Source organism: Neoarius graeffei, chromosome 11 (assembly GCF_027579695.1).
Source record: "Neoarius graeffei isolate fNeoGra1 chromosome 11, fNeoGra1.pri, whole genome shotgun sequence".
Classification (NCBI taxonomy): domain Eukaryota; kingdom Metazoa; phylum Chordata; class Actinopteri; order Siluriformes; family Ariidae; genus Neoarius; species Neoarius graeffei.
In genome coordinates, this window is record NC_083579.1 from 44,360,841 (window position 1) to 44,380,448 (window position 19,608).

Genomic DNA, 19,608 nt, shown 5'->3' on the forward strand with positions numbered 1-19,608 from the left:
AGGGAAAGACGCATTGAACACCTGAAAGGAATGTGTATGTATAATAATAATAATAATAATAATGGGGTTTTTTTCATGGTCTATCAGATGTATTCCATTCAGCTAGCATGATATTGAACTCGTTCAACATCATGCTAGCTCAATGGAATATATCTGATATACCACTCAATGCCAACCAGTATTATTTAAATATGTCACTCAGATCTGAGATGTATTACATATGAAAAATGCAAGTTTTTCAACACAAGAAGATAAACCTCATATTTTCAAGTCAACTTTTCATCAGATTTTCTTTTTCTTATGTAGACACATTCACAAAGTACCCAAATTTATCAAAACAATGCATCGATTTCCTCATGAGTCACATAGAGATTTGTCACAGTTTTGGTTCTCCATGTCCCGGATGTAGGTTGTATGAAAAATGAGTGGCATATTTCCCAGTAAGACACTCGTGTCCATATAATATATGGTTTTATACCATGTATATAATCATTCTGATGCAACCGTCTTTGTTAGATGGGCACCATCATGAGGACGGAACACAAAGCGACTCTGAAGATCCTGTCTCGAACCTTCAGGACCTCTCAAGAGAGCTGACTCCCCAACAGCTTTTCACTCCTCCAGAGAGAGAGGAACCTCACATGACCTCCACCCCACGTTATCAGACTCAACCTAAAAAGGACCCTCAGCAAGCTTTTGTCATCAATTTCCTTGATGACGACATGCACAAGAGTCGCTCTCAGTCCTTTACTAATAACATGTCTCCAGCGGAATCCCATGCGGCCCTCAAAAGAAGAACAGAGAAGACGAAAGGAGCAGTCCAATCTGGAGAGAGTTTGACATTCTCACCTGTACTGAACACGCCCACTCAGCGGTTTACTGTTCCTCTCAAAGGTTCTGATGGTCCTCTGAGAGCTGGATCACTGAGAAGAGAGAAGAGTGATGTTTTAGCCAATACTTCAAACTTTTCTTCTCGCTCAGCTTCCTCAAGACCATTTGGAAGTGTGGGTCGCAAGTCCAGACTGGCACTGGATTTTATGACCGAGTTTTTTACGGGGTCAAAACCAAGTTCCGCTGCTAAGTCCGAGAAGTCTACTCCATCTACACACTCGAAAGCTTCCAGCATGGTCTCAGCAGTAGCAGATAATTCTACCCAGTCTCAGCCTTCAGCCATGGATCAGAGTCCTGTCTTATCACCTTCCCAACAGCTAGAATCTTCAAAACCCCTGCGTGCATTCATGTCTACCAGTTGCACAGATGGGAAGACCCCTAAAGGTTCCAGGCAAGAAGAGGAGGACACCTTGAGTGATGCTGGCACCTACACCATTGAGACAGAGGGACCTGATAAAGAGGTGGAGGAGGCGCGTAAGATGATTGATCAGGTACATTCCTTTTGAATCCACTGGTTAGTTTGATGTGTGACCTGACACACACAACTCTGAATGTTTCTCTGTTTACAAGGTGAGACCATTATGGTGACAGTTTACATTTCGAAACCTAAGCACATAGCTCATTCACAAACGCAATTCCTTCTGCTTTGAGGCAAAAATGCATGCGTGCTCTGTTTACCCTGCTTGTTTGTGGATTTGCTTCAGTTAAATCACTGATTCTCATTTACAAGCCTGTGCTCTCGTACTTGCATTTCCTTCTTCTCGCGCTCGGATTTTCAGTGCAACAAACCTGCCAAAAGTGATTTGACCGTGCAGAATGGGTTACAGTGACATTATTACTCTGACATCATATCGGTAATGCTTCCAGACATTTACAATGTTCAATAACATTCATTTATTTATGTTGATCTTGCCCAAGTTTCCAAGCTAAATTACATATTTAATAAATAGGTAATGTCTTAATTTGATTAGCATCTCGTACATAACTGAAGATAATATATTGGGAATAAAAGTCCAGCAGACATGCTTGTTCAGTTTATTAAAAAAATTATTTATATAGCGCTTTTAACAATGGACATTGTCACAAAGCGGTTTTACAAAAATCCAGATATAGATTTGGATCCCTAACAAGCAGTGACTTGCTGAAATGACATGAGGAAGAAACCTAGAGAGGAACCAGACTCAAAAGGGAACCTATCCCCTTCCTCAACCGTGTGCTATAAAGTCAAACATTACTGAGTGTTTTGAAATGATCACCAGTACAAGCATGTGAGGACTTTTTAATAACATTTTTGAAATTATGAAATCGATGAATAAAGAGAATTTCCGTTAATGGTTCAGGTTGAGTGTTTCATATGTTTTTCTTAACTAGGGATATGGTTGCCTAAAGATTTTTTTTTTTTTTCTTCAAAGTATTCAGGTGATCATGGTGAATTTTTCAGTTTCAGGGTCTCAGAGCAGGCATTTAAACACTTAACATTTAAAAACCTACAAATAAAATAGTTAAGTTCTGCTAGGTATGTTGGGTCCAATGAGCTTGTGGTATTTTGATTCATTTTCATTTTTTTCCAATTATCAAATAATTGATTCGGAGTTTTTGTAGACAGCTGGCACTACTTCTAGTTCTAAAGCAGATCTGAGGTCAGTGGTATGTCTGCACTGTAACCCATTTAAATTGATCTATTTGACTGACGTTATTATCCGTCATAGTTATGTCAAATTATATATTTTGTTCTGCCCGTCAAATCTTTTGCCAGCCCTTGGCAGCTCACACATCCTTTGTTCCTGACAGGTGTTTGGTGTTCTTGAGTGCCCTGAGCACAGCAGTCAGCCTTCAGCAGCATCAGTGTGTAGGTCTGTAGAGGGTGACAGGGAGGCCCAGGATAGCCTTCCACTTAGTGAGAATAGTCCTGGCCCAACACTGGGTCATAACCCAGGCTGTAGGGACCCAGACATGGGTCCAGCACAGGTAACCTTACACCTGGGCTTCAAATATTAAAGGAGAACTGAAGGCAATTTTTTTTTATATCATCAAAATTCTGTTTATCTCATTTTATTAAATATAGGAATGCATTTTTGATAGCAAGTTATGAGTGTTTGAAATGTGCTCTGTAATACATCAGTCCATATTTCAAAGCAACGGCCGTAAACGAGCTTCGTTGAGACCTGTGCGAGACATCGTAGGATGGAAGTAAAACGTACAGCGGAAATCAAAGTGACCAACGTTGTCAAAAGACGCGCGCGCCCTCTTTCAAATGCTGACGTAGTCAAGCCAGAAGTTTTGTTTGTTTTGATAGCAATCAGGAAAGTTTGAAAAAAGTAGGCAGTAATCATTATGTAAACTCGTTTTTGTGCAATATTTCGTTTGGAAAAGAGTTTTCAAAATAGTGGCACTGACACCTGGCTGACACTTCACATTTTGAAGTCTCGCACAAGTCTCGTGAAGATCGCGCGGATAAGCGACGCCTGCCGTGGACCAAACGAACTTAATTCGACATGGCTGAAAACCGAATAGGCCGATAAGTATAATATTGTATTGTCGACTAATTGCAATTAGTCACGATATAAGGTTACTAAAACCGAAAACGTAATTGAACACCACGTTAATTAAGAAATAAAGCAAGTTTAAAAATGACTTCAGTTCCCCTTTAATTATATGGGTCCGTCTGTCAAAAACCTAATCAGTCATTGACCTAACCTCCCACTGATATTTTTTTTCTTTTTTTTCTCTTCACATTTCAAGGGGGCCAAGCATCAATTATGTAGGGTTTTTTCCCTTTCCCTCCCTTCTCTGTAAATATATTTGAATCTTCATATGATGATATAAATTAAGTGACCTATATTTTGAATTAGAAGTTTAAAGTGGAATCTGCCTAACTTTCAGTTTTTCTTAGTCTGCCCTCTTGGGAATTATCCCATTATTAACCCAGTAAGACACCAACACTGACAGATTTATCAAGTGTGGTGTTTTCATTGGGGGGGAAAAAAATTAACTTTACGTTTTTTTTCCTGATTACTTTGTAGAGGTAATGGTATGAGGAGGCAAGGGTCTCAGCACCGTTCCTTTTTTTGGGGGGGGGGTAGTTAGAATATGTGCAGTTATTATCAAAATTGATAATATAACAGGGCGGCACAATGGTGTAGTGGTTAGCACTGTTGCCTCACAGCAAGGAGGTCCTGGGTTCGAACCCAGTGGCCGACGGGGGCGTCTCTGTGTGGAGTTTGCATGTTCTCCCCGTGTCCGCGTGGGTTTTCTCCGGGTGCTCCGGTTTCCCCCACAGTCCAAAGACATGCAGGTTAGGTTAACTGGTGACTCTAAATTGAGCGTAGGTGTGAATGTGAGTGTGAATGGTTGTCTGTGTCTATGTGTCAGCCCTGTGATGACCTGGCGACTTGTCCAGAGTGTACCCCGCCTTTCGCCCGTAGTCAGCTGGGATAGGCTCCAGCTTGCCTGCAGCCCTGCACAGGATGAGCAGTTATGGATAATGGATGGCTAATATAACACGGCATGATTATCATCTGGTGCTTGGCCTTCGTTATTGCTTTTTGGAGCAGCATTTACTTTAATTTTCTTCTGGGATCCTCTCGAAGCAATTTCTGTGATTTGGTGGTAGTCTTTCCTTTCTTTCATGCAGGTTATTTGGTGATTGGTGACACAAATCAGAGGACAGATACTTTCATGTTGGCATCTATTTACTGACAGTGTGTAGTGAACATGGTGATTTAAATCAGTCTTGCGTCAATATTTATTTTTGATTCAAATCAATTTAGGCTGCCTGACCTTGATGTAAATACAAATCAGTTAGAAATTATCATGTTTTACTGGCTATGAATGTGTAGTGGCATCTAATTTTACCCCCGCTTCACAGGTAGGGTCAGTGGTATTGACTACTGGGGACACTAAATGGGTTTCACGTTGGGCGAGTTTGGCTGACAGCTATTCAGACTCTGGTCCAGTTTCAGGACAGAGCGACATTTCTGCACAGATGGATCTTTCAGGTAGCAGCAAGACGTTCTTATTCTTCATTTTTACACCACACTTTATTCAAAGTGATAATTTTTTTTAACCCGTTGTTCAGGAGTTGGACAAATTATCCCTCAGTCTATGCATAACCGAACCAACGAGAGCACAGGGGCAGAGGACGGCCAGGCTTTCAGAGCACGACGAATTCTACCTCAGTTGCCCACAAGAGTGGAGGAGCAAGTGCCACCACCTAGTATTCATGTACAGCCAGAATCTTACCCAACATATGACCCTGTGGAGAGGAACATACAAGGTTCACTGCAAAAAGATAAGAAACTGTACGTCACGGATGATCTAGATCCAGACAGTCTGAGTGACGCTAGTAAATCAGATGATGGTTCCATCATAGAGCAGGATAGAAAAACTAGCACTGGAAAAACAGAAAGGACTTGGTCAGAGGTTAAGGCCGAGACATCATCTAAGGAAGATGTAGTGACGGGAAAAGTGGCAAAGGATCAAGATTTTACCACAAAGTTCTCTACAGCCACCATAACTAAACAGCACGGCAACCGCAGGTCTGGTGATTCCAGTGTTTCTCCATCTGGTAAGGATGCTGCTACGTGCATGGAAAACACTGTGTCGCTCATGAGACAAGAGAGCTTTACCAAACATCGGTCCAGTGACGACATTCACTTTCTGAAATTGCCCCATATCACAAGTCTGGAACCTAGCAATGATACAAATGCATTCAAAGGTGTGTGCAACCAAGACACTCAGTCTTACCTTAAAGAGACAGAGAATGTGCTCGCTGTTTTAGAGTCCAAACTCCAAGTGCAGAAGCACAACCGTGTCCCCTGCCCTCTGGAGGACTCGCTTTCTGGGGAATCAGATGTAGACACATCCAGTACAGTCAGTCAGCGTAGTGGTAGAAATTCTGGCACTTGTGCCCCTAAAAAGCCAGTGATCCTCAGTGAGCTGATGAAAGGGAGAAAAACTGCTAGTCAGCGTGCTCAAGAGCAGAATTCATCTGGAGATCCTCAGTCTCGCAAGTACAGGCTCAGTTCAGCAGACAGTAACTATAAGGAATCAGGTAAGACCTCTCAGAGGTCCCCCATGCATCAGTGGTCTGGTGCTGTTTCAGACCAGGAGTCCAGCTCCCAACCTGTTCAGAGAAAGTACACCATCCCCCTTAAGAATGAAAGCTCTAGGAGATCCCTCAAAAGTACATTGACCTCAGTGCTAGCTCGCTCTGGCAGCCTTTCTGCACCAAAACCTACGAGGACGTCCATGCTACGCCGTGCCCGCCTCGGCGACGCATCCGACAATGATAGTACAGAGACTGACCGCACCTCTCAGAACTCGGATGCCAATTCATCTTCTGCCAGAACCCAGGAGAGTAAAAAGCTTTCTAGGCTGGACATGTTGGCTATGCCGAGAAGGAGAACCAGCTCTTTCACTGCACCCAGTGAGACGGAGTCCTCAGCTGGTAGGACTGGCTTTTCCAACCGCTCAGAGGCAGAGTCTGGTTTTTCAGCACGTAAGGCTTCAGTACCTGACCTCAAGACTGGTACACACAGGAGTTCTGGGACAACAGTCAGACAACCAATCATCCGTGGGCGATCCAGCAGTGCAAAATATACCAGCAGTACAGCCAGTAAGTATGACCCTGCCATTTTAATTATTATAAAAATAAAAGTTTTCATGCGCTATACGTTTATATTTTTATCTACTTTCATTTGAGATTGTCTGTCTAGTATTTTGGGGGAGGATTTGTTTTCTGTTTGGAAAAGGTATTGGGAACACTTCATTTTAAGGAACATAAAGGGTTAATGTATTGCTATTTATGTAATTACTCAAATTCAAGACTATTTAGTCTGTATTTGTAAATACCTACATTACTACACATTTTATTAAAGACTCATTATAAAAACTACTGAGCATGAACCAGTAACTCAAATTTGCCTTAATTCATGTTCAATACTTTGCATAACAAGGATTTAGTAAAGCGTTTCTTGCATATTGTCACAACCAGTAATGCAATTATTAATCTTTCCTCACAACAGATCTCTAGTTGTGTAGTAATGCATGTATTTATGAACGAAGACCTTAATCACTTGGGTGTTCCTTAAAATAGTATTACCAAGATTTTTATCCTTTACACTACCTGTGGATTAATATCATTTTATTTTTTTCCAAGTAACTGACCTAGTGATTCTGTGCTACTTGTTTTGTACAGCTAGGCCAGTAACTAACGCACTCCAGTTTACTAATTGAATGGGTTTTGAGTACTAATTGATCTTTTGATATTCATACCAGTTAAAGTGCTACTTTCAGTGGACTGACATATTTTGAAAACTGACTGTGTGAGCACTTTGTGGTCATTTTAAACCCCTTTTTTCAGTATAACCTGGCATTCTGACACATGGGTTTTTTCTCATATTTGGTTTCTTCCTTTTCCTTCTCCATCTTTACCTTTTCTTTACTACTCCTACTCGCCTTTGGTGCTCCTCTTTTTTTAATGAAATTCCTTGGGGCAAGGCTCCAGGAGACGTCAGAAGGGCTCAGACTACGCCTCCACTTCAGAGGAAGAGTATGAATCTAACCATAGCATCGCTAAACATAAACGCTCCCACCATTCAGGAGCCTTGCACAGCTCTAGAACCCAGACTTCTGACCAGGTTCAGCCTCCATCCAGGAGCAGAGACTCTGAAGGCGAGGGACATGAGAGTGACAATTTCCAGAACTGGACAACTCATAGTGCGGAGATTGCCAGGTAACTAAAAAAGGGAGTCTTAGGGTTTATCAACTATTTTGAAAGAGGATTGGCATTTCAAGTCAAGGACTCAAACATTAGTAATGGATAACCTAAGATTTAAATAAATTAATTTTAATATGATTAATGATTTATAGTGATGATCTTTAACGATTATTTGCTGAAGGTGAAGTGAATATCGGTGAATAATCAACGAGGCGAAGTCGAGGTTATTATTCACCGATGTTCACTGAGCCTGAGGCAGATAATTATTTTAGAATAAATACACAGGTGATTTTTTTTTTTTTTTTTTTTAAATCGTATTAAAAAAATTATTTCAAACTTCAAATAGGCATACAAATGTAATAAAGGCGTGGCGCAGACTTGTCACTTATCTGTGCTGAGTCACATAAAATACCTTTGTTTTTGAATGAATAAAATAAATCACAATTCCATCTTACCTTTGAATCGTTTAAGACCAAACTGTAGAATCTTTAGTGCTTTTAGGAACAGCATTTTTTTTCATAACTTTTTAATTCTTTTTCACTTACGTTGACGGTGATTGGACGCCATTTTGCTGAGTCACTCGAGGTGATTATCGAGAAATTTCAGTGCACGTGATTTCCTATAATCACCATTGTATTTATACCAAATTAAAAATTTCATCTTAATTTAAATTAATAAATTACTCTGCCCTGTGATGCTGCAAGAACCTTTTTGAAAAGATGTGGAGGTTGGGTTCATGTTTCCTGGAGGAGGCACATGTTAGCCCCACCCTCCCTGGTTGGTTGATGTGTGATGGGGGGTAATCAGCCATTTGCAGGAATTGGTCACGTGTCAATTTTCCCCAAAGCAACAAGCCCGTGGTGGGCAAGCTAACTTGACGTTCTTTGACAGCCATAAGAGTTTGACTGGCGATGCGAAGCAATCCATTTCTGTAATAGCTGTTTTTACCTTTTCTACGGTCTTTTTTGACCCAAATTTTTGTGTGTACTTGGAAAAAGTTTGTGGTTTTAACTTCTGTCATAAGTTAAAGCGAATTATTGGCCATAAAAGAGAATTTTTAGGACTCAAGTTGGTTGCCGCTGAAAGAAATTCACGTGCAAAGTGGCGGATTTCTCAGGTATGTTTATAACTTATAATTTCTCCTTTTCTACCTTCATCATTTGCTTAATGCGTGAAGATTCTTGAAAATAAATATAGATATATCTGTAGACGTGTTTTTAGCCAATAAGAAGCAGATTTAAAAAAAAAAACAACCCTCTTTTATGGCCAATGATTTGCTTTAACTTATGACAGAAATTAAAACCACAAACTTTTTTGAAGTACGCACGAAAATTCGGGTAAAAAAAAAAAAAAGACCGTAGAAAAGGTAAAAACAGCGATTATAGAAATGGATTGCTTCGCATCGCCAGTCAAACTCTTATGGTTGTCAAAGAATGTCAAGTTAGCTTGCCCACCACGGGCTTGTTGCTATGGGGAATAGAGCCCTGCACTCCCGCGGGAGTCCCGCGGGACTCGTGGGACCCGCCGCAAAGCAGTGCGGCGCGGGACAAATTTTGAAAGCTCATTGCGGGCGGGAGCAGGAGTGCACATATGCGGGCGGGAGCGGGAGTGCACATATGCGGGCGGGAGCGGTGATGAGCTGCAGTCCCGCTAACTAAAAACGTGTTTAAAATAAAATTTATAAATTATTAATTTGTCTATCATATATAATTTGTGCTGGATATTTTATTTGGCATTAATAAAAACATTTTAAGATGCCTAAATTTGCAGAGAGGGTCAGATTGCCAGATTGAATGAGGAATGGCATCTTAAATTTGCCATTGATCACCGTAACGGGCAATCCTTTGATCACTCTAATGACTCGCCGTTCACACCCAGCCTCCAGTGACCCACACTAACATGATGCCTCAATGACACCTTAGATGAGCTGGTCATCAGAATTCTGATTCTGATCCAGGAGAGGATAAATATCTCTCGTACGTTTCCGATTCCTTTCCTCTTCCGTGTTTGAGATCTCCGATCATGGCAGAAGAGCAGAGCTCTTCTACTGAAGCTCACAGTGCTTCAAAAGTAAGTGCTGCTTTAAAAAGAGGTACATTTACCGTTAAAAAGTCAAGAGTCCTGAAATCAGACATTTTAGTTAGAAATGCTTTACAAATGTAAACTGGGTTAGCCTAATGTTTTGTATGGCTGAACAATAAATATACCAAATTTCCACTTGGAATTACGTGCTCGCCTGTCTTTTTTTTTTATTGTTTATTATTATTAGAGACACTGACGAAGGCAACAGCCGAAACGTTTGTCTCCTTCTGCTGCTAAAAACAACTGAAAAGAAATGTAACTAAAAGAATAAGTTCAAGAGTGCGATCCATCTCTCCTTTCACACTAATTATTCATAGGAGACGCACCACGGGAGAGCGCATACTTAAATGATTAGCCTACTTAAATTATTATTATTATTAGGTCTACATGCTGCCATTTCAACATTCAGAAACAAGATAAATAATAACAAACGTGAGCTGTAGATATTTATGCTCAAATCCACTTAAAGTAGGGGGCGGGGCACCATCACGCTGTGTCAAGACAAGAACTTTCCTGAGAAATAACGCGAACGTCTGCATCATGCGGGATTTGTGGGCGGGAGCGGGACAAAATATGGCAGGCGGGAGCGGGACTGAAAATCATAATTCTTTGCGGGCGGGAGCGGGACTGAAAATCATAATTCTTTGCGGGCGGGAGTGGGACTGAAAATCATAATTCTTTGCGGGCGGGAGCAGGACTGCACAATGCGGGCGGGAGCGGGACTGAAAAATCCGACCCGCGCAGACCTCTAATGGGGAAGATTGACATGTGACCAATTCCTGCAAATAGCCTATTGGCCAGACCAAAATTGGGGATGAAATGGGGATTTTAAAAATTATTGTACCCAAGTTTAATAACATTTTGTAACCTAAATGGTGAAAGATAGGTAGACAAATTAAACGAATTACACAAACATCGGTACTTTTATCAAAAGCCTTTTAGGTTTTATTTATTTAGCTATAGTCAGTTTGCAAATGCTGAATGATCAATTATTTGATCACATTATTGAGTACTTGATTTTGTAAAATATTCCTGCCAATTTGAAGTATCTGAACAAATGGCGCTGTACAATTTTTAGTTTAAATAATTTAATTACTTTAATCCAGCTTTGTTTATTCTGTGGTAGGCTGAGTCAGGACCTGGCTAAAGACTTGGCCATCCTGGCCCAGGAAATTCATAATGTTGCTGGTGATGGTGAAACTCCGAATACCGCCTCTGTTGATGCATCTGCTTGCACGGAGGTAACCTTTCATTTTTCTGTAGTCTTTTGCATTTATCTCCCATTCCCAGAAACTTTCTAGAATTGTTTTTAAATTGTTATTTAAGATACTTTAGTTGTGTAGTTGTTTTATTTCCTTTGTTTGTGTTGTCTCTTTTTAAACATGCTTTTATCAATGGCATTGCCTGGCTAAATGCAAGAAATTTAGCTTTCTATTATGGTCGACCAGTTGTGTGTATTCCACATGACCGCACATAAGGGTATTATGTATCGTTTGTTTTAATGGGCTTACAGTTACGGCAACAGATTCCTGAGACCAGCATAAACCACTCTAAAGTTCGACAAAGTTCAGCTGTGTGCAGGAATCCTGAGCAGACTGTTGGTGATCAAGGGCTCAAACACCAGAGCTGGAAACAGGAACAGGTATTTTAACTTTTGCAGACCATCATTTTTCCCATGTTACTGTCTTTCTGTCCTTTTGTTCCACATTCTCTGTCTGGAGGCATGCACTTCATTCTTTCTGTTTGGCTTCAGGTTGCTCTGGATAATTCGATGCTGAATCCTGTCTCGCAACTTTCCATGGCTATCCGAGAAAACACTGAGCAACTGACTGAGAAGATCAAGTACGTTATTGTAGTTCGGCTGCATATCTGATGAGCGGAAATACGTTTTGCTTTTAGTTAAATTCTAGAGGCATAAAAAAAAAACAGTATATTGCGCATTATAAAATTTGTCAAAAGTGCTATTCTAATTGTACCATAACGATTTGTCAGTGTTTACCATGTTTATCAATGAACAACACATTGCACATGTTAACAGGTTATAGTTGGATTTAATTTTGTATGCCATCCAAGAAATGCATTAGTTCCTGTTCTCACCTACATTAGACATAAATTCATTCCTCCCTCCCTTCCTCTTTTTCTTTTTAATTTTTTTTTTTAATCCTTTGATGCGCAAGCTAAGCAATCCCAGCTTAAATAAAAACTCAGCCAGGTCACTTTTGACCCAGGTTGTGCATCAAAGGGTTATTAAAAGAACCACAAACGCAGCCTGCCAATTTACTGATGAACCAGAAAGTGTAAACTCCTCTGTCCTGAAGACTTTCATGAGCTGGGAACATTTCCAAGGCTCCATGACTGTCACAAAGCACTTACACCTGGGACTCCTTCCATTAATGATCAATAGATGTCTGCTAACAAAAGATGTCACCACATCGATTATACGTTTTACTTTGTTAAACAGCAGCACATTTCTTCTTCTTATTATTATTATTAGTCTTCCATACGTCCCTGCATATGAGCTGTTAGTTTAGAAGCAGTAACACATTAGAGAGCGCATTTAGTAATAATTTATTATTCATGTTACAGCCAGAACTATAATAGTAGAATATAACGCACACCTTTTTGACCAGTCAGATTCGAGAATATAACCGCACTGTGGTATAAGCAGTACTATTTATACATTATACAATAACTAAACCTTATAAATAATTAGGGCTGTAAAGGTTCACAAAATTCTAATTCGATGCAATAAGGTATGGTGGTGCCACAATACATTTTTAATTAAAAAAAAATAAAAAATGCCTGAATGTGTTGGGTTTCTATATTTAATTGAATAAAACATTCAACATTATAGACTACAATAATTGAAGCTTAATGGTAGTGTTTGAGTGATCTATTCGAACTTGTAGCAGCGCATAATGAAACTAAAGCTGTGCATTAGAATGTAATGAAATTAAATGTGGCTAGCTTTTAGTGGTGTGTTTCCAGGTGGCATGACCTGAAACACTTCTCATTCTGCTGGTTGGTAGCCGTGCGGTCATGCAGCTCTCTGTGGCGCTAGATGGATTTTTGAATACAGCATTCTCCACTTCCACATATGAACTTCCTAATCGTTGATCACCAAATGATTCATTTAGACTAGGCAGCAAGGACAGGCTGCCTGAACGCAGCTGTGTGCGCGCGTGCTGTATTTGTGATATCTTTGTGGTATTATTGCTGCTGTATTACGCACAGATTTGGCGGGTTGCAACATTCTAGTCCACCACTTGCTGGCCATCAGCATCATAACTTATCGGGGTCCATGTTCCAGTATTACAGTGCAATAACACTACAACCATGAAAGTCACACTGTTAGTGTTTATAGATAGACATGTAATGATGTATTGTGCAATGATAAATCAAGATACGAAATTAATTGTGACTATCATCAGGCTATGTAATGATTTTCCTAACTGTAATTGCATTGCTTAGACAGCAGAGGGCGAAATAACATAGAATGGCAGGAATACTCAGGACTTCATCATAGATGGAAATATTACAGCTCTAATGCCACAAAAACACATTAAAAAAACAAAAACGATCGAACCTGGGGAAGAGTTGTTTTGTGGTGGTGTCTTTTTTCAGGAATAAAATTTTCTTCATTTATTTTTAATATTTTGGGGAAAATCAAATCATGAGCTGAATATCGTGAATTGAGTGAATCGTTACATGCCTAGTTATAGATCACTTCCATGACCTTACTACTGCTTTGGCTTCAAGCCAGTTTTGTCCATTTTTGTTGACTAGGAAACACCTTTTTTATTTTTTTTTTTTTATTATTTTTTTTTTTAATAGTCCCCTTTTGTGGACAGCAGTAAGCTTGTTAAATGAGTGACAGAACCAGGCCTCTGGAACGCATCTGTTTGTTAAAGGTCTTGGTAACATTCAAATTTTTATTCTATATGCTTTCAGGCTTTTGTTCCATAATAAGACAGAGGTGTGGGAGGAAATGGAGACAATGCTTGATGCTGCTGCTGATTCTCCACCTTTGGAAAATCCAAACAAGGTTTGTTTATATTTCGGTCTACTTTCTGGACATGTATTTGTGCTCCTTTAATTTCTTAACACACTACTTCTCTTATTTAGGAAATCATGTCTATTATCCGAGATCTGAGGGGAATCCAGAAGCGGTTAGAAGGCGAGTGAATTGTATTTGTCACTTCTCTCTCTTGTGGTTTTCAAGCATGATTTGGACGCTCGATTAAAGAGTGTGATATGTAAAGAATAAAAAAACATGGGCCATGCTGTTATTGGAAAATAATCCATGACAGGGTGGCGTGGCCAGAGGGTCGTTACCACCTTAAAATGGATTATTTCCCTATAACAGCATGTCCCTATGCGGTTTATTCCTCTTGTACAACAGCTATTTGCCAATGATGACCATTTTTAATTTATTAATGAACAACGTCATGCAGTTATATCTTATAGTTGTATTTAATGCTGTGTAACATCCACAAGACAAGTTAGTTCCTGCTATCACATCTTACAGCAGCTTTACACAGTTGGTGTTTTAGCAGTTTCTCTTTTTTCTTTCTCTTGAAGTTAATAAGACAAACATGCAGCTTGCCATGTTACCAAGAAACCGGAAAATCACAACCTCCTTTGCCCTGAATCTGTTCTTGTGGTGGAAAACTTGCTGACTCCTACAATGTGCTCGAGACACTTTCCGTAAATGTTAAATAAACAAAATCTAACAGAAAACTTCACCATATCAACCACTATACATCTTTTGTTTGTCGGTCAATACAACTACCTGTGTATGAGTTGTTATGGAAATGATATGTACAGTGGGGCAAAAAAGTATTTAGTCAGCCACCAATTGTGCAAGTTCTCCCACTTAAAAAGATGAGAGGCCTGTAATTTTCATCATAGGTACACTTCAACTATGAGAGACAGAATGGGGGGAAATAATCCAGGAAATCACATTGTAGGATTTTAATGAATTAATTGGTAAATTCCTCGGTAAAATAAATATTTGGTCACCTACAAACAAGCAAGATTTCTGGCTCTCACAGACCTGTAACTTCTTCTTTAAGAGGCTCCTCTGTTCTCCACTCGTTACCTGTATTAATGGCACCTGTTTGAACTCTTTTATCAGTATAAAAGACACCTGTCCACAACCTCAAACCGTCACACTCCAAAATCCACTATGGCCAAGACCAAAGAGCTGTCAAAGGACACCAGAAACAAAATTGTAGACCTGCACCAGGCTGGGAAGACTGAATCTGCAATAGGTAAGCAGCTTGGTGTGAAGAAATCAACTGTGGGAGCAATTATTAGAAAATGGAAGACATACAAGACCACTGATAATCTCCCTCGATCTGGGGCTCCACAAAAGATCTCACCCCGTGGGGTCAAAATGATCACAAGAACAGTGAGCAAAAATCCCAGAACCACACGGGGGGACCTAGTGAATGACCTGCAGAGAGCTGGGACCAAAGTAACAAAGGCTACCATCAGTAACACACTACGCCACCAGGGACTCAAATCCTGCAGTGCCAGACGTGTCCCCCTGCTTAAGCCAGTACATGTCCAGGCCCATCTGAAGTTTGCTAGAGAGCATTTGGATGATCCAGAAGAGGATTGGGAGAATGTCATATGGTCAGATGAAACCAAAATAGAACTTTTTGGTAAAAACTCAACTTGTCGTGTTTGGAGGAGAAAGAATGTGGAGTTGCATCCAAAGAACACCATACCTACTGTGAAGCATGGGGGTGGAAACATCATGCTTTGGGGCTGTTTTTCTGCAAAGGAACCAGGATGACTGATCCGTGAAAAGGAAAGAATGAATGGGGCCATGTATCGTGAGATTTTGAGTGAAAACCTCCTTCCATCAGCAAGGGCATTGAAGATGAAACGTGGCTGGGTCTTTCAGCATGACAGTGATCCCAAACACACTGCCCGGGCAACAAAGGAGTGGCTTCGTAAGAAGCATTTCAAGGTCCTGGAGTGGCCTAGCCAGTCTCCAGATCTCAACCCCATAGAAAATCTTTGGAGGGAGCTGAAAGTCCGTGTTGCCCAGCGACAGCCCCAAAACATCACTGTTCTAGAGGAGATCTGCATGGAGGAATGGGCCAAAATACCAGCAACAGTGTGTGAAAACCTTGTGAAGACTTACAGAAAACGTTTGACCTCTGTCATTGCCAACAAAGGGTATATAACAAAGTATTGAGATGAACTTTTGTTATTGACCAAATACTTATTTTCCACCATAATTTGCAAATAAGGCGGTACAGTGGTGTAGTGGTTAGCGCTGTCTCCTCACAGCAAGAAGGTCCGGGTTCGAGCCCCGTGGCCGGCGAGGGCCTTTCTGTGCGGAGTTTGCATGTTCTCCCCGTGTCCGCGTGGGTTTCCTCCGGGTGCTCCGGTTTCCCCCCACAGTCCAAAGACATGCAGGTTAGGTTAACTGGTGACTCTCTAAATTGACCGTAGGTGTGAATGTGAGTGTGAATGGTTGTCTGTGTCTATGTGTCAGCCCTGTGATGACCTGGCGACTTGTCCAGGGTGTACCCCGCCTTTCGCCCGTAGTCAGCTGGGATAGGCTCCAGCTTGCCTGCGACCCTGTAGAACAGGATAAAGCGGCTAGAGATAATGAGATGAGATTTTGTTTACCGTACAGTTCCATACATGTTCCATATGTTATAGTTTTGATGTCTTCAGTATAACAGTCAAAACACAGAAAAAACTATGAATGAGTAGCGGTGTCCAAGCTTTTGACTGGTACTGTAAATCAATGATACTAAATACACCCCAATCTCTTTCTTCTGCAGTCATCAACACAGTCATTGAGCCCAGTGGAAATGTAAATCTGGTCAAGTCTTCGCCTGTATTAAGCCACTCTTCAGCAGGTCTAAGCAGTGTCAGAGGTTCTTCCAGAGATTGGAGAGCCACTGCTTCTCCAAGGGCTTCAGGATCCTTAACCAGTGCTCGACGCTTTGGTAGAGGGAATGATGGTAGGGTTCTGTAGTATGGGAGTAAGGAAGTCCTTCGTCTCCTATGTTTCTGTATGCCATGTCTACTAAAGCTGCTCATTTGTACACAAGTGACCAATGGTATGAAAAATTAATTATTATTAGCCTTAAGATTGGGGTTCGGTATTAATACGGGCATTTGCACTTTGTGTGAGTGAGAGTGAGTGAGCGAGTGAATGAAAGAGCACCTCTTGCATGGCAATACAAGATGAGGATCCAAATCTAGTGATTGGAAGTACTAGCAGATTGGGTACAGGCACTTCAATGAGTGCCGTTCATGTACTGTATAATATTTATGACACTGTATTTCAGTTTGATCATTTTGTTATTCCCTCAGTGATTGATAGGTTTGTAAAATAAAAAAAAAGCATTAAACATTATTTAGGGTGTTTTATATGGACGGATCATTAAAGAATGTATTACAGGGATGTATTTGGTTTTTCTTTATTACATTGTCTCAAATAGTGAGGTATGTACTTTGATTCATATGAATTTTTCTGTTGAACACTAGAAAGCCAGTTACTTTAAATACACTACACCAAACCAGTTGAATTGTCATTCTGAATTTCTCTTCTTGTCTGTAATGATTGTAGTCCTTACAAGTTCAACATAATAATGGAAATTCCTTGTTTTTTGAATCATTACATGTGCTGGTTGATTTTAAATATGAAAATATTTAAAACCCACAAATCAGAAAAAGTTGGGACGGTATGGAAAATGCAAATAAAAAAGAAAGCAGTGATTTTCTGAATTTACTTTGACTTGTTTTTCATTGCAGACAGTATGAACCCAAGATATTTCATGTTTTGTCTGGTCAACTTAATTTTAACTGTTAATATACAACTATTCCTGCATTTCGGGCCTGCAACACATTCCAAATAAAGTTGGGACAGGAGTCATTTAGGGCTAGTAATGAAGTAAAGCAATTATATAATGATGTGATTTGAAAGAGGTGATGTCAACAGGTGATTGTAATCATGATTTAGTACAAAATCAGTATCCAGGAAAGGCCGAGTCTTTGAGCAGCAAAGATAGGCTGAGGGTCTCCAGTTTGTTAAGAACTGCATGAGAAAATGTATTGAAATGTTTAAGATGTTCCTCAAAGAAAGATAGGAAGGGGTTTGGATATTTCACCCTCTTCTGTGTGTGTAATATATCATTAAACAATTCAAGGAATCTGGAGGAATTTAGGACAAGGGCACAAGCCTAAGCTGAACACCTGTGATCTCTGATCCCTCAGGCGGCATTGCGTTAAGAACCGTCATTCGTCTATAGCTGATGTAACCACATGGGCTCGGGATTGCTTTGGCAAGCCTTTGTCGAGCACAATATCGAATTACATCCACAAATGGCAGTTAATACTTTACTGTGCCAAAAGGAAGCCTTATGTTTAATGTCAAATTCTCTGGGTCAGAGGCATCTGGGATGGACCATCATACAGTGGAAATGTATATTGTGGTCAGACAAATAAGTATTCCAGGTTTTTTTGGGAAGAAATGGACAGCATGTGCTCTGGACCAAAGATAATAAAGGACCATTAGTCTGTTACCAGCAACAAGTCCAAAAGCCAGGGTCTGTCATGGTATGGGGTTGTGTCGGTGCCCTTGGTAAAGGTAACTTCTGTGATGGCAGCATTAATGCAGAAAAGGTACATTGAGATTTTGGAGCAACATATGCTACCTTCAAGATGACATCTTTTCCAGAGATGTTTCAAAAAGACAATGTAAAACCATATTCTGCACACATTACATTACAAAGGCATGGCTGTGGCAGAAGAGGGTGCCTGGTCCCAATAGGGAATGTGCGGCGAATTTTGAAATGAAAAATATGACGACGACCCCGTACTGTTGCACACCTTATGACCTGTTTGCAGGAAGAATGGGACAAAAGAACACCTGAAATGTTTCATCACTTGGTGTGTTCAGTCCATAAACATTTAAGTGTCTGAGAAGGAATTGCAACATTATAAAGTGGTAAATGGTTTACCATCTCAACTTTTTTGAAATGTGTTTATTCAAGAAAAAAAAAGTTCATGAGGTAAAACATCAAATAATGTGCTGTTCTATTGTTTTGAGTGCAATACAGGTCAAAGACTATTTACAAATCATGGTTTTCAGTTTCAACATACCGTCCTAATTCTGTCTGATTTAGGGTTGTGCATATATTGTGTATGGAGTTTGCATGGTCTGCATAGGTTTCCTCTGGGTGCTCCGTGTGAATGGTTGAGAGGAGAAAACCTCTATAATAATCCAGTAGAAGGCAACAGGAAACTACTACTGCAATCTTCCCGAGAGACACTGATGGCTGAAGCCGTCAGAGCAGCCACATCACTGAAGTGATATGCCAAAATGGATGGATGGATGGATATATTGTGTATAAATTTGAAAGAGAAAAATACACTCACCGGTCACTTTAACAGGAACCTGTTCTTGATTCTAAGATTCCTGTTCTTGGCTGCAGCAGTGGAACCCAATGTGGTCTTCTGCTGTTGCATGCTGAGATGCTTTTCTGCTCACCATGGTTGTAAAGCGTGATTATACCCTACCGTTCAAAAGTTTGGGGTCACTTTGAAGTGTCCTTATTTTTGAAAGAAAAGCACTGTTCTTTTCAATGAAGATCACTTTAAACTAATCAGAAATCCACTCTATACATTGCTAATGTGCTAAATGACTATTCTAGCTGCAAATGTCTGGTTTTCGGTGCAATATCTCCATAGGTGTATAGAGGCCCATTTCCAGCAACTCTCACTCCAGTGTTCTAATGGTACAATGTGTTTGCTCATTGCCTCAGAAGGCTAATAGATGATTAGAAAACCCTTGTACAATCATGTTAGCACAGCTGAAAACAGTTGAGCTCTTTAGAGAAGCTATAAAACTGACCTTCCTTTGAGCAGATTGAGTTTCT

General features: G+C 40.3%; 1 protein-coding gene across 3 annotated transcripts in view; it reads left to right on the forward strand.

Moving 5' to 3' along the window:
* The window catches only part of cep170ba (centrosomal protein 170Ba), a 71,105-nt gene extending 53,650 nt beyond the window's left edge, over positions 1–17,455 (forward strand). For 2 of the 3 annotated variants that reach the window (XM_060933975.1, XM_060933976.1), the window contains exons 9-18: positions 517–1,382; positions 4,760–4,889; positions 4,970–6,508; positions 7,393–7,627; positions 10,821–10,935; positions 11,208–11,336; positions 11,448–11,536; positions 13,646–13,739; positions 13,820–13,871; positions 16,504–17,455. In XM_060933975.1, the coding sequence (XP_060789958.1) occupies positions 517–1,382; positions 4,760–4,889; positions 4,970–6,508; positions 7,393–7,627; positions 10,821–10,935; positions 11,208–11,336; positions 11,448–11,536; positions 13,646–13,739; positions 13,820–13,871; positions 16,504–16,700 (3,446 nt within the window). In that variant the 3' untranslated portion in view covers positions 16,701–17,455. The remainder of the gene's footprint in view (positions 1–516; positions 1,383–4,759; positions 4,890–4,969; positions 6,509–7,392; positions 7,628–10,820; positions 10,936–11,207; positions 11,337–11,447; positions 11,537–13,645; positions 13,740–13,819; positions 13,872–16,503) is intronic. The other variant, XM_060933977.1, reaches the window with a different exon arrangement.
* The last annotated feature ends 2,153 nt before the right edge of the window (positions 17,456–19,608 follow it).